This window comes from Nipponia nippon, unplaced genomic scaffold, assembly GCF_047370975.1.
Source record: "Nipponia nippon isolate SJK-2023a ecotype South Korea unplaced genomic scaffold, ASM4737097v1 scaffold_2, whole genome shotgun sequence".
NCBI classification, from domain to species: domain Eukaryota; kingdom Metazoa; phylum Chordata; class Aves; order Pelecaniformes; family Threskiornithidae; genus Nipponia; species Nipponia nippon.
The window spans coordinates 8,082,330-8,097,041 of NW_028262336.1; the positions used below are offsets into that span (position 1 = coordinate 8,082,330).

General features: G+C 48.6%; 2 protein-coding genes across 18 annotated transcripts in view; one reads left to right on the forward strand and one right to left on the reverse strand.

The window, feature by feature from the left end:
• ST3GAL6 (ST3 beta-galactoside alpha-2,3-sialyltransferase 6) overlaps positions 1-6,804 on the forward strand; it is a 53,243-nt gene extending 46,439 nt beyond the window's left edge. For all 14 annotated transcript variants that reach the window (XM_087758333.1, XM_087758339.1, XM_087758341.1 and 11 more), the window contains 2 exons: positions 1,796-1,948; positions 3,649-6,804. In XM_087758333.1, the coding sequence (XP_087614459.1) occupies positions 1,796-1,948; positions 3,649-3,729 (234 nt within the window). In that variant the 3' untranslated portion in view covers positions 3,730-6,804. The remainder of the gene's footprint in view (positions 1-1,795; positions 1,949-3,648) is intronic.
• Positions 6,805-7,977: 1,173 nt separating this feature from the next.
• The window catches only part of COL8A1 (collagen type VIII alpha 1 chain), a 93,701-nt gene continuing 86,966 nt past the window's right edge, over positions 7,978-14,712 (reverse strand). For all 4 annotated transcript variants that reach the window (XM_087758328.1, XM_009466694.2, XM_087758330.1 and 1 more), the window contains one exon: positions 7,978-13,043. In XM_087758328.1, the coding sequence (XP_087614454.1) occupies positions 11,137-13,043 (1,907 nt within the window). In that variant the 3' untranslated portion in view covers positions 7,978-11,136. The remainder of the gene's footprint in view (positions 13,044-14,712) is intronic.

A 14,712-nucleotide genomic window follows, 5' to 3' on the forward strand; every position in this document is an offset into this window, starting at 1 on the left:
ATGTTCCCTCTGCGCACATTTGTGCGTAGTCCAGCAAGCATATCTGTTTCTTTCTTACCAACTGTGATGGTGTTAGCAGAGCTGGGAAGAACAACTGTAAAATCAGATGTCAGAAAGCGTTGCAGAGTCATTCCAGGGCTGTGCCTATTCCCATTAAACGTGACTGGCTGAAGAAATTTCATTACAGGCCAAGGATATCTGGATATTGCTAGGATGCTAACATGATAGTACATTTTAAAAGGAGTGTTGCTTTTTTTACTATATTATTTTGAGGTGAACTTTATGATAGCCAAAGGTAAACAGAGCTAGTTGCAACCTTGTGATATTCCTGATATTTCCAAATAGCGCTAATCCTGACATGTAGCATTCCTGCCATAATTTTGGGGTCCTGTTGAGTATGGACATTGCAACAGAGTCACCACTAAGTTTATGATATTGGGCCCTCAGGGCAGAAAGTTATTCTGCTAACTGGCCGGAGCCCTGGGCATTTTAAGTTGATGTTATTTCTGGAGTGCTCCAAGAGTTGTACAAAGGTACAAAAAAATTCTACATAGAAGGTGATAGTTCAATTCTGTGACTTTAACCAGGCTTACAGAGCTGATGTTAGTAACTTTTTCCTGGGGATTTGTTCTTTTATCATATGATACAAAGAAATCTTTTTCTGTATCATCGAGTGCATCTGTCTTCTCTCTGCACAGAGTTGTGCAGTACTGGTTTCCCTGCTTTGTTTTCAGGGGCAAGTGAACTGAGCCTTGGGTAAGAGTTCAGAAAAGCATGTGATTTCATGCTCAGTTGGAGGTTTGATTGCAGCTACCGAAAGTGCGTAGCTCATTTGATCTCTGAGAAAATCGTTATTTTAGCTAAGAAGGGCACTAGTGCCTGACAGTTTTGTCCATGTCTGGGGACGCTTTTTTCCCCTCAGCTTCATCTCTTGGTCTAATGAAAGAGTTCACCTCTCCCTACAAACCTTGCCTCATTTACTTCCCCAGATCATTTTAGCCACTGCTGCTGCTAAAAGTCATGCACTTGATCACACGATAGGGCAGATAGTTGCAATGAGTTGTTCTATAATCTTGTAAGAAATGGTGATTTTCAGTTAGGTGCTCTTAATTTTGCACAGTTAAAACCTCTTTATGACCTGCTCTTGATATTTTACATTGCATTTACTTCTGAGCTATCTCACTGCAGGGAGCAATATGCAATTTTGTCTACAGTTTTTTCTTCTAATGGAAATAGTGGGGAAGGTCTAGAGCGGTGTTCTTCTGGTATTTCTCTGCTTTGAAAAAGTAGAAATGCAGTCAAATTTATGTAGCAGTAGCATTCATGCTTTTTGAGTTTGGTGTTCTGAAGATTTGAGGCATGTCATGTTGTTCTGTTTGTCTGGATCCCCATCGTCTAGAAACTTCTGAACACATCTGCGAATTCAGTCAAATTTGATGGGGGGAAATGGTCTCCAGTATATTGAAGCCTGACCAGTTTCATGAAAGCAGGTTGCCGAGCAGAGGGATGGGGAGACCTTCCCGATGCCTGTGCGGAGGGAAGGGCTACAGCGTGGGCTCAGCCCTCACTAGAAACCGGAGAGTCCCAGGGAAGGCCAACATGGCAGACACCCCCGGCATGGAAAACCCGTGGGCAGTACCTTACTCCTTATGAGGCACGAGGGGATCAAACTACAAAACCAAACATCTGTAGAAGAGCCAGGTTGCCTAATTTCCGCTGTCTTCGTTCTTAGGTTTGCTGTTCCAGCCAAGCTGCGGGTTATTTACATATGCATGCTCTTTGTGTTTTGTTTTAGAAACCCAAGCATCCAACAACGGGGCTAATTGCCATTACACTAGCATTTCACATATGCCATGAAGTTCACCTGGCAGGTTTCAAGTACGACTTCACTGACAGAAACAGTTCTTTGCACTACTACGGCAATGACACAATGTCTCAGATGATGCAGGTAACAAACACTTGTTTATGCTGAGAGAAATATAGCTGGTAACTGGGGAAGACGATTCAATATAGATAGAAGTGTGGATTGCAGGTCAGAAAGGCCTCCTGGTTCAGCTGCTCATGGGTTAACATTGCTTGAATCTCTTCATCTCTGCTTTTGTTTCTGAGAAATGTGGATAATGATATTTGTGTCCCTTGTGCTACACCATATTCTGCAATGTCTGCATGAGAGATACATCCATTTATATGTTCTGTTTTGCTTTGCTGCTGTTATCCTTAGGCTATGCAGCTCATGTTCCTAGAGGCGCATTTGCTAGCACTGTCAGAACTTGAATAGCATTGTTTCAGTGTGCATTTCTCTACATGCAATTTGTTGTAATTGCCAAATTTCTTAAAAAAGAGAAAGAAGGGCAAAGGGAAATAGAAGGAGTTAAGACCTACAAACTTGCAGTTAGGAAAAGAACTGAATTTCAGAAATTGAAAGCAGAAAAGCAAAGCAGCTCTTGGAGGGGGGTAGGAAGAGAAGGAACTGCTTCCAGGAGGGGGGAGCCACAACTCGGCAGGAGGCTGGCAGATATCAGGAATGCCTTCTCCTCCCTCCTGCTTTGCCACATTTGTGCCTCTCTTTTCTTTTATGTCTCTGCTCTTGTCTTCAGCTCTGTACTCCGAGCAACTCCATCTTAGCCCTTTACCTCAATGTGCACAGTTTTCTCTTCCATGTACATGTCCAGTGCATGCCCAGTGCATGTGGGGACCATTTTCTCTCCTCCTCCCTTTCCTGAAGAGGAAGGATAGGGGCAGTTCCCACAGGAGCCTCTCATATCTCTCTGAGGACTCCTAGGTGTCTGCTGCTCTGAGATAATTTACCTCTGACACTGAACTCGCCTTCATTTTGAGGCTCCTCTCTGCAGGTGCTTTTTTGCAATGTGTACCAAGCTTGGGTAAGCTTGATCACTAGTTGAATAGACGTCCATAAGTTTCCTAAAATCTTGAAACTTAAAAAAAAAAACCCCATACAACTAAAAAACCTTATCGTTAATTCTGTAGTGGCATTAAGTTGTAAATATTATACTACATATATATAATCTTTTATGCAGGATTTGTCTTATATTAATTTTAATTTACTGAATTCGGTGTCTAAGATTGTCAGTAAACTTATTTCCCTTGTGCTGTCCTCCGCTAACCTCACTGGTCTCTTGTGTATCCAGGATCTGGATACAGCATGGAAGATGGGTTGGTTTTGGCTTGTCGGAACTGACTGGCAGGATGCGTCCGGCTTACAAATGCCTGATGTGTGCTTTTCAAGAACCTGCACTGCGCTTTGCGAATTAGTCACATTTACCGCACAAGCCGTCAGAAAATGGTTATGCAGCTGTTCCCTCTAAGCACGGGGAGGAGCTGGGAGAGTTAGTCATGGAAGGGCTGCTGTGAGTCTGTGTCTCGCCCGTTTTTGCCACTGAAGGATCATCCCTTTTGGGTTGTGTCCTAATGGAAAATCTAATCTAGTTTTGAGCAATAGAGTCACTCACCTGTTTTCCTGGGAGACTGTGCTACAGCCTTTGCTAAGAAGTCTTTTCCCCAGAGCTTTCCTAGTCTTAGCATCCTCCAAGTATCACGGGTAATTAAAAGGAAAGAACAACAAAGTGATGCTTCTGGTAATAATTTGAATTATATTTTTTTTTTAATTATTCCCCCACATCTCTCTAGAATGAATACCACAACATCACCGCTGAGCAGAATTTTTTGAAGAAGCTTATAGACAAGAACTTTGTGGTCAATTTGACGTGAAAGCCGAATGGAAAATACGAAGAACAATCACTATTTTAAAAAAAAATTGAAAAATTTTTATTTTTTCTATGACATTTTTATTTTTTAAGCGCAGCAGAACTGTTTACTGTTTAAAAGGAGCACAGAAACCTCACCAAGGCAGAAGCTTCTTCTAAGCCTGAGGCTAATGGACTATTTCAAACAGAGTTAACTGAATTTCTGTGAATCTATTTAATAATGGGAAAACCATGAAACTTTCAGCTGAAAGTATCAGGGATGTATAAAAATGTGATGCACATCACTTATTTATCAGCAAGAACTCTTTCCAAATGATTACTCCTCTGGAATACTTTTGTTTCTAATGTTGTCCTCCAAAAGAATTACACTGTCAAGAGACTAAGACAGTGTTTAATTAGTAGATGGATGTAAAGTCTTGAATGTTTGTCTCGTAGTGTGAAAATGGCTTTAAGATGGTGCCTGTAAATCATTACTGTGTGTTTGGGAGAAGGGGGAACATACGGAGTGTCCAGGTTTTGGTCTGCCCTGCTCCTGAGGAGGGAACATCCATCTTCAGCAGAGAAGCCACAGCTTCTGCGCTGGCCATCGACTCTGAACCGCTGTCTTCACCTTTGCTGAAGGTGAAGACCCTTTGGTCTGATTTGTGGAGGGGGTGGCATTGACGATGCTCGTGTTGTACCCAGTTTATGGAAAAACGTACTCTCTGTGCTGGGTGTCCAATCAATTTTATATTTGATGACCTGAGTTAGAAGAGAGGGAGTTGAAAACAGAAGAGTTGTCCTAACGACCTGCGTGTCAGCCGTTCCCCCAGACCACAACAGAACCCTGAGCTGGGACAGAGGTGTTCACGCTCGAGTTTAAATTTCAAGCCCGCGCTTGTTGGATTCCTAGATCTCCAGGACAGGATCTCATGTATCTTTCTGTTTGCTCCCCGAGAATCGAGGTGTATTTTTCCAAACCAGCAGTCTCTCCTTTTTCAGATGCTGTAATGCGTTTCCACCTTTGAAGTGCATCTATATGAGCAATGAATGTTCCCGGTTTTGGCAGTAGAGTGTGCTGGGGAATACCCAAGGCGTACCTCAGCTGAATTATCACTTGGCTTCTGTTTACCTCTCCTGTCTTGACATTTTGGTTTAAAGGATGTGGCTTAACTAAATCATTTAGCAGTGCGAACTTACTTGGCATTTTAATTGAAACATTTAATGTGATGTTTGTTTCCTGTATCGGTTAGTCTCAGACAAGCCTGCTGAACAAGTGAAATCTGCCTGGGAATGCCCTTGACAACTGTCAAAGAAGAACAAGTAATATGCTGTTCTAGTTCTCTCATAGGGTGTGTGTATATATATTATTATTTTTTAATCGTGGCAGATTTGCTTGAAGATCTTATGGTTATCTTGGTCAATTGCACCTAAAGAAGTCCACTTAAAAAAAAAAAAAGTCTTTAAACTTGGTAGAAAAACCTTTGTTGCTTTTTAATAAAATTACATAGAGAGTTTTAGTGCGTTTAGGAGCAGTGCAAACAACTACAAGATGAATACAAACCTCTAGCGGGTCAAGAGCTCGGTATTTCTGTTTCCAGAAGCCGAGGATTACGAAAGTACTGAACACACTTTCTTTGCTGCAGCAAGGTAGAGGACTAAGTATTGAAGTGACCAAAGAGTCATCTTTTCTTTTTTTCTCTCTCTCTTCCGGAGAGCAATAGGTATTTAAAAAACCCCACCTTCTCGTAGTTTTCATCTCCCTCTTTAGCTGCTTGGCTCTGCCCTTCGGGAGTCAGCGAGCGCAGCGTGGTTTGGAGGGGGGCCGCAGCCGAAGGGGAGGAGGCTTGCGTTTGCGCCCAGTGACCCCCGAGCTTTGGTCTGTTTCAGGCAAATTGGACATGTCTGAAGTAACACTGGATGTCATAAAAACCTGGGGCGGGGGGGGGCCAGATGTGTCCCCAGCGAGGGGCAGGCTGTGCCACGCTGTCCTGCCAGCTGCGTGTGCGTCCCTTGGGCCCAGCTGCCGCAGGGGGTGGCCCCTTGCCAGCTGCGCGCAGGGCGGCAGGCGCGGGCGGTCCTGGGGCACCCGCGGTCCCGGGGCACCGGCACGGGTGACCCCGGTGGTGGAAATGGAGGAAACCACAACTTCTTCACCAGGTGGTGGAAGGGCTCTTACTCAGTTATTTGCATTTCCTTTTTTTTTCTTTTATATGTGCACATTTCTGAGGCTTTGAGGAGATCTTTGCTTAAAAATCTGAATGCAAACAGGTGGGGTTCTGCATCAGAAGGCAGTGACGCTACTGTCTTTGTCTCTATCAGCATTTGTTTCTCGTGATTATTTCAGTTAATTAAAAAGGTTTCTATGTGACTCTGCAGCCCCAGACCTGCAGTGATTTAGACTACTGACAATAGCAATTCCACCTGAAAAAAATGCCGAGGTAAGGCTTCTTGCAAAGGTCGCGGTGTTGCCCAGGCTCTCTTTGTGTAGAAGTCCTCGGTAGATCTCGGGCTCTGTGGAGGGCAGAGCCAGGCAGAAGTGGAGGGCTGCCTCTTCCCCCTCGAAACCCGCGGTCGCTCCCGGAGCCGGGCCCCCCGGCTCTCCCACGGGCTGCCGCCACAGATCCAGCCACATCCCTGTAACGTCACGCAGTACGCCGACTGTGTGGGTTTCTTCCAGGATTGCTGTTGAATTTGTCCTCTCCTTGCAGTGCTGGGCTCTTGCGATGGTGCAGGCTGCGTCCCCCTGCGTCCCCAGTGGCAGGAGGTGGGCAGGGAGGGGGCTGTGCTTCTGAGGATGTGGTTACTTTCTCTGCTTTGTTTCCTCTCCAGAGAGATTCTTCCCACTAATCTAGACTGATTCCTTCTCCTAATTTTCCTAGGAGGTTTTCTGCTTTGTTGGGGTTTGTTCTGCTATGGTTAGAATTCCCCTAAAATAACCGGAAAAATGGCTTCATAGCAAGCAAATGGTGCCCCCCAAACTCTTAAGATAGGCTCCTTTATTATTTTTTTACTACATCAGCTTTTGTCTCCCCCCGCCTTTTTTTTTTTTTTTAATAAAGTTTGATATTCTCAATGCATTTCATATTCGCTCTACAAGCATCTATCCTTATCGGCTGCTCCTTTTTATTTCTTCTTAATAAGCCTCCCTATTTGTATGACTGACTTATTTTTGAAATTAAGCAGTACTCCCAGGGGTATTTTTCCCCCACTTCTGTGCTCCCGCAGGGACGTCAAGCCCGCGTATGCCAAGGTTACTGTCCCAAGGTGACCGAGAAACATTTAGAGCCAGACCTGTTCACTCGGGCTGAGCCAAGAGCCGATCCCATTGAGAAAGCACAGGGCACTAGTGTTTTTTGAAAGCACGGCTTGCAGGCGAGTAGCTTTTTCTCTTCTCTAATAAGCAGCGGCCCAAGGGATTCGTTTTTCCCCGCTGTCAGAAGCATCGGTAGGATTCTGCGTGCGCCAGCCCTGCTTCACCACCCGCTTCACACGGCTGTTTCTGCTGCTCTGCCTTGAGGACCGCTGTCGCTGACTTTGCACTAACTTCACACGGGCAAGAACACCCACGCGCGGTGTGTTTGTCGGTAACGCCCCCAGATCCTGGTGTCTGCTCTGTCGGGGCACGCGTTTTCACAGGCGTTTTGCAGTACCAAAGACTTGCCTTGGGACTTTTTGAAAAAAGCAATAATGCTAACTCCAAATACTGAGATCGTTTCTGAGAGTGAGCTGCTATTAAGGTTTTCTTTATCTGTTTTTGCTATTCCTGAAAGTGAAACCTCTGCACTGAAATCTCCCTTCCAAAGCTTCCCGATCGCATCAGCAGCAGCGAAGCTGCCGATTTTGAACCCCAGGGTGCTGCCAGCTTTATTTCCATGTCTGGTAACTGTGTAACTGTATAGGTACCCAGCGGCTCCCATCCGTTTTCTTCCCGTATCGATGGCAGAGCCATGGTCTCATCCCTTCTTCCTCCGTCCCGTTCCCCAGCAGCCTGCTGAATTTCAAGATGGCAGCATCTGCCAGCAAAGGCGCTCCTGCATTTCGTCTGCCACCCCCTCAAAATGCTGCGCCGTCAGAAGGACCCAGCTCTGAGGTGCCCAAGCGCGCACAGAAGAGGCAGGAGGACATCAGCCGAAAGCTCTGCTCGGCTCAGGCTTTTAGGGGTTTTTGGTTTTGTTTTCTGTTGGGAAAGTATTTCTTCCTCTGCTGTAATAATTAAGGGAAGTACGGTGATAGGACTTAAGAAGGAAGCTCACAAACTATTGCACTAAATACAAATCTGAGAGTGCCTAAAAGATACTACTAAGTGACGTTTCCAGTGACTGTATTGGTGATAATGATGCAGAATGACAACTTTGGTGTTTAATAATTAGCGTGTGGTACCTCTGGTTTCCTATGCCATTCTTTAACAATGCCCTGGCAGGGAGTGTAAATACCTTAACTTTTAAGTGGAGTCTGATTTTTAAGAACGTATGAAGTTCAACATCTGTTTTTGGTACCAGTAAATACTTATTTTATTTGCCATTTGTCTTAAGTTTTATATGCCTTTAAAGTGCCAGCTGTATTTTGAAGATGTTCTTACAGTTGTTTCAAGTGACGTTTTGAATGCTACAAATGGAAAGCGATTATTTTCCCGTGAATAAACTGTGTTAAAGACGGTGCCCTTGGGCTTCTTTTTGCAAGGTGGTTGCTGCGTGTGCGTGCGGATGCGTGCGTGTGCCCGGCCCCGCTATTAATGCCGTGGAGAGTACGTGCGGTGATGTTGGATACGGCATCCGGTTTCAGAACAAACTTTGGTGCTGAGTAGAGCAAACAGCTGAAAATTTTTGAACCTAGGTAGGCTGAGCCGTACTGTGGCTGCAGATCTCGCTCCAGGCTGAGTAAAAGCAAAGCTGGGACATAGTTCTCTTGGGTAAGATCAAGAGCGGCATCCTCCTGATTTTAATTGTTCATGTTTTTTTCATCGTGCCTGTCTTATTGGGGACTTTCAGGGGAATGCTAAAATAAAAGACGTTTAACTAAGAAGATGGCGTGTGATGAAGGCCTTTAGGCAGAAAGTGAGAGACACTGATTGCAGTACTTGGCTCATGTTTTGTTTTCTCTTTGTGCAGTAAAAATGAGATGCTGGGGAGCAGGGAGCCGCTTAGCTAGTGCCGACCGACACAAGGAGGTATTCAATGCATTCGTTTTAGTACTGGCGGTTTAGGAGTTCGCCAGCTGGGAGGAAATGCCTGTCGTTGAGGTGAGATCAGGGGAGCCACACCGTGGGTTAGCATTTACTCCCTGCCACGGGTGAATAGCGATGGCGATCAGCGACAAATACGTTGCCGCTTTCACAGTAGGTTTCTGCTGCAGGTGGAAAAACGGGGAGGGGGAGGAATGGGAAAAGCTGTTTCCAAATCACCGGGAGAGCCAGGGACGCGGTGGTGTGCGTCTCCCAGCCTGGCAGCCAGCTCCGGCTCTTCGGGCGAGCACAAACCCTCCGCACCGCCGCCGCCTCCCGTTTCTTGGCTTCCCGCGTTGCCCCGTGCCCCGTAAGCTGCGCTCCTGCTGGCAGGAGCCCTTCGCTTGGCGCCTTCCCCCCAGCCCCAGCCGCTCTCCCCCCAAATGCGATGCCGGGGCAGCGGCTCAGGGCAGTTTTGCCAGTAGAGGGGAACTAAACCCAAGGGTACCTCATTTTTTTTTTTTTTCATATCAGGCCCTCGGTTTCAGAGAGTCCTTGTGGTCTGATACATGAATTCAGCCGGCTGAATGTTCCTTCTAAGAGTTCTGCTGAAGGAAGACAGGACTTTTTTTTTTTTTTAAGATATTTAATAAGATATTTTTTTCAAATCAGTACAAAAATTTTAAATACAAAATTATTTGCTTTTGACATATCTCATATATTCTGGGAACACACCGAAGTCACCAATGCCTGGTAAACTGTCCATCCGTTCCTGCCACCGTTCCATAAAATTTCTGAGATAAAGCACCACATTATATCACTGGAGTCCTTAGTCAATGTTAGACTGCATTAAACTCTGCATTTAAATAATGGTAATGCCAGTTAAATCCAATCTTAGTTCTGCATGAAAAATCTAGTTCATTTTTGAATCAAAAGCGGTAGCGTTAGCTAAAGACACTGAAGAAGTGATGAGTATTTAACTCTCTCAACTAGCGTAAGAGTGTGTGATGTGCAGCGCTGTACAGGGAACCACAGCAAAGTACGCCGCCCTTTGGAAGCGAGTACTTTTGAGGTGAGATTAGCACCATTGATGAACAGACAGCTCTTGCAGGGAAGTTGCTTTCCTCACGTACAGAAAAGATCGAGGCCTGCGGGTTCTCCTTGACAATTGGTAACGTATAAATAAGGATTGGAAACCAGCTTTTATATAAAATGAAGTTCTCGGATAAATTTGCGTCATCAGTATTGCTGGTAAAGTTATCGGTTGATCTCAAACAACAAATTAGTTAATTAGCAAACACAGCTACTTCTGCTTTGCCTAGTCACTGAAGAGTAAACTGATTGAATTTTTGCTGAGTGGCAGAATAGGCGTCTCTTCTGACAAGCCAAACAGCCGCAGGTTCTTAGCACGAGCACAGGAGTCCCAGTGAATTTATACCGCCCTGCTGTATTGCCACGCGCTGCCCGAAATGTCTCGGCCACGTGGCGCAAAGCGAACGGGGAGCCCTTCGTGTTTGCCTCTGATCTGCCTCGTCTGCTTCAACTGTGCAAGTGCAGGGGGAGACTTCCCGAGTGCTGTGGCGTTTGGAGGTGAACCTGGCGCCTGCTGGAGTCAGCGGTGGCGTTTTGGGTCCAACGACTGCTGGAGAAGGTTTGCGGGGAATGCTTACGCCACCAATGCTCCTTTTCCATCATAAATTGTTCAGGAAAAAACCACACCTGCGAGAATATTTTATATGGGGGGAAGGGAAATAAAGGTCTCCAGCTAAGAGAACCTTTGCTTGTCAGGCAGACTTGCTGTCAAAAAACCAAAAAAACAAATAAAAAGCCACTCAATTTTTTCCGTAGAATTTGAGACAAACCTACTCTGGTTTAAGTCACTGGTTTTCATCTCATAACTATGATCAATGCAACAGTCAAATATGCAACAGGAGTGAGTGACGTACACTGATTTGAACCTTAGTACTGAATTATTGTGAAGGAAATGAAGTAAGCATGGCATCACAGAAATATATAATGTACAGCTAATATGGCCCCCTCGGGTGCAAAACAGCTGTTTATGAACCTGATACACACCTTTAGATATGTTCACCACACCTTTTCTTTTTTATAACTAGCTGTGCATAATGTTAAACTTCGTTTTTTTTTTTTTTTTGTACAAGATGGTCCGAAACAGTCATAAAATGCATCTTTCATGGTATAAAAGTTTGAAGCAGAGAAGAAAGGTTTTGGTTTTGTGTGTATGTGTGTGTGTGTCTGGTTTTTGTTTTACATGGGATACAATAAATATCCTGAAAAAGACGAATGAACGTACTGCCCGGCATAGAGTCCTGCTGCCTGCTCAGATGGCATTTGAACGTAAACCTTGTCTCCGTGCATCAGCTGGACCACGGCGCTGCCCGAAGCCTGGTCCAGGAAGCCCTTCTTGTACTCATCGTAGGTGTACATCAGCGGCTCGTTGTTCTTGAACAACGCCACCCAGACGCTGGCCCCTTTACAGTGGACGTGGTAGGCGAAGTAGTAGACGCCGGGGATCTCGCAGGTGAAGATCCCCGTCTGGGGGTTGTAGTTCTGCCGGCCGTTGTAGAGGACCTTGTCGAACTTCACGGGCACCCCGACCCGGGGGAAGGGGGTGAGGAGCTCCGCTGTGAATGCAGGCATCTCGTAGACGGCGGCGCCAGCCTTGCCTTTCTTGCCCATGTAGCCGTAGGGGGGCTTGACGCCCTCTATCCCCGGGCCCACCTCGGGCAGGTACTGTCCCACGGCCGGCGGAGTGGGTGGGATGATGACTGGGGGACCTGGGGGCCCGGGGGGGCCGGGCGGCCCCTGGAGTCCCGGCTGGCCAGGAGGACCGAGCGCCCCAGGCTTCCCTGGGGGTCCCTGCAGCCCTGCGGCACCAGGTTTACCCACGCCGGGAAAGCCAGGGGGTCCGGGTAAGCCAGGCTCCCCCTTCGCCCCCGGCAGCCCTGGGGGGCCAATGGGACCGCTGGGTCCCGCAATGCCTGGGATGCCTGGGGGGCCCTGAAGCCCCTGGGCACCAGGGAGCCCCGGCTCGCCCTTCGGCCCCACGAGCCCTGGGACGCCCGGCAGCCCCGGTAAGCCTTTGTGTCCGGCTTCCCCCTTGGGCCCTGTGGGGCCCGGCAGCCCCCGCAGCCCGGGGGCCCCCACTTCCCCAGGAAAGCCTGGCTTTCCCGGAAACCCCTGCAGGCCGGGTTCGCCCTTGGGTCCAACCGGTCCCGGTGGCCCCACGGCACCCCCTTCTCCTTTGGGTCCTGGGAAGCCGGCGGCCCCCGGGGGGCCCATGATGCCCGGCAGTCCCGGCTGGCCTGGCTCCCCTGGCGGCCCCCCCATGCCAGGCGGCCCCGCATGCCCCTTCTCCCCCTTCGGCCCCAGGGGGCCGGGCAGACCACCCACACCACGCTCACCCTTGGGCCCAGGGAAGCCTGGCTTCCCAACCCCAGGGAGGCCGGGGGGCCCCGGCAGGCCTGGCAGGCCTTGCTCCCCTTTGCCGCCCGGGAAGCCCGGCTGGCCGGGGATGCCATCCTGGCCGGGTTTGCCAACACCAGGCGGGCCAGGAGGGCCTTGGATCCCAGGGACCCCCGGGGGACCTTGCAGCCCCAGCTCTCCTGGGGGTCCGGGTTTGCCCAGGGGTCCCTGCGGGCCGGGGAAGCCAACCATGCCCGGCTTGCCGACCCCCGGCAGCCCCACGGGGCCGGGGGGGCCTGGGGGGCCAGGCGGGCCCTTCAGCCCCGGCAAACCTGGGATCCCGACGCCCTTCTCCCCTTTTGGTCCTGGGATCCCGGGGGCTCCTGGGGGCCCCTTCATCCCGGGCTCGCCCTTTGGCCCCGGCTGTCCCTGCAGCCCCGGAGGACCCGCTTTCCCTATGCCGGGAAGCCCGTGAGGCCCCGGCGGTCCTTGCGGCCCGGGTATCCCCATGGGCCCAATCTCCCCCTTCGGCCCCATCTCCCCTCTTGGCCCCGGGGGCCCCATGACTCCCGGTTTCCCCGGCATCCCCGGCAAACCCGGCTTCCCAATTCCTGGATATCCTTGTGGTCCTGGTTTTCCTTTGGCTCCTGGCACACCGTGACCTGGTAATCCCGGTGGCCCCGGCGGCCCTCTTGGTCCAGGCTCACCGGGGGGACCTTGCTCGCCCCTCAGACTGCGTATGGGCATTTCTGGGTTGGGGAGAAAAGAAAAAGAAAAAAAAGAGAAGGGGAGGGGGAGAGACAACAGGTGATTGCCATCGCGTCCTTCGAGAAACACAAAGGCAGTTTTGAATTGACCGTGCTTGCTATGATGCCTCTTGGTTTCGTGGGCAGCGGGGAGGCGGAGCTGGCCAGCGAGTTCCAGGTTGGCGTTTGCTTACTTTTTGCCATGCAAAAGCCATTTGCGCTTTACTAGTGTTTTCCACCTATACAATCTTAAGCAGCGAAATCTGCTTTTTGTCCCATATTGCTGTAGACTCATCTACTTTTAAGAGTTTTTGGAGGACACGCAGCTGCTCAGCGTTCCTGTGCTGGAGGAGGAGTTCTGGCATAAAAGTGCTTTTGCTGGAGGGTTTACATTAGCAAGATCAGTTAAAAAGGACTGTATCAGCAAGAAGTTTGTATGTAGGTATGACTGCATTTTCACCGAGGCTTTGGTTCCCATTAAGATATTACTGGAAACCTACAGCCTTACCCAGGATTGCTAAACTCCCACAGGTTTTTGGCATAGCCACGTCTAGTTGGAGCTCTTCTAAACACTTCACAAAATGTTTTTATTGTCCAAACCCACATTTTTGCGTATGTGATCACTTAGCATTGCAGGTCAGGGTGAGGGAGTTGCTGCGTGGGAGTGGTTGTGTTGGGGTTGGTTGCTTTTCAAGCTGCAGGCTTTTTGTGCTAAGTGTGTCTGCTGCTCTCCAGCTCTGAAATGGATAAAGAAGCAAGAGGTTTGGGGGAAGGGGACAGATGAGGTTTCAGAACAAAAGAATTAACTGTTCTTTGGGAGGCAGAAACACTCCCTCTCTGCACATGTTGTGTTTTATGCACATAGAAAATCTCCTTTGCTCACAAGATGGGTTGGTTTTACTACAGCCAGTCATGCTTGTTCAGGCACTCCAAAAATAGGCCCTGAAATCTTCCATTTCCCTCTGAAGCCAGCGGAGACTGTGGTCACGCTGAACCCTCAATAAGACAAAGAGTTAACCAGCTTATCTGAAGTCGCACAGATGTTCACTGTCCCCACAAGGATTTTATGACACTGGGTGTTCCTGGTTGCCCTTTGTATTTTAGACATTTTTGGTTGTTTTCTTAAATGTCCTAATATTGTCCAAACTTCCTTTACTGAATACTAAAAGTATGTGTACGTGCAGACTTGTGCAGTAATGCCCTGTACCCTCAATGCTTCCGTTACTCCCATAAATAACCTACAAAAAGAGGACTGCAGAGTCAGAAGAGCAATTGTATGTTTTTATCTGCAAACCTCTAAATCACAGGGTCTGGATAAATCCAGACAAAGCCGTGATATTCCCGTAAATTCAAATCTTGGGCCTCTTAGCTCTTATTTCATGTCCAGTCGCTGCAGTGAGAGTGGGAGCACCTCCAGGCAGGACCCTGGCCCATCTGCCTGGGCCATCATTTGAAACCCCGTCAGAGGTTTTTCTGCAGGTGGGTGGGATTACGAGGTTTCTCCTATCCTCGAGCAAGTACCCGAACAAACCTGGGGCCAGCCCCGGGTGCTGGAGGCTCGTCACAGGTAGGGCTGCTCAGAGGCTGTGCTGCAGCCCAGAGGATGACTGTGGCCTTGCTCTGGTGGCCCTGAGCTGCCCCACAGCTTGTGTGAGCCCGTTTTGTCCACCCG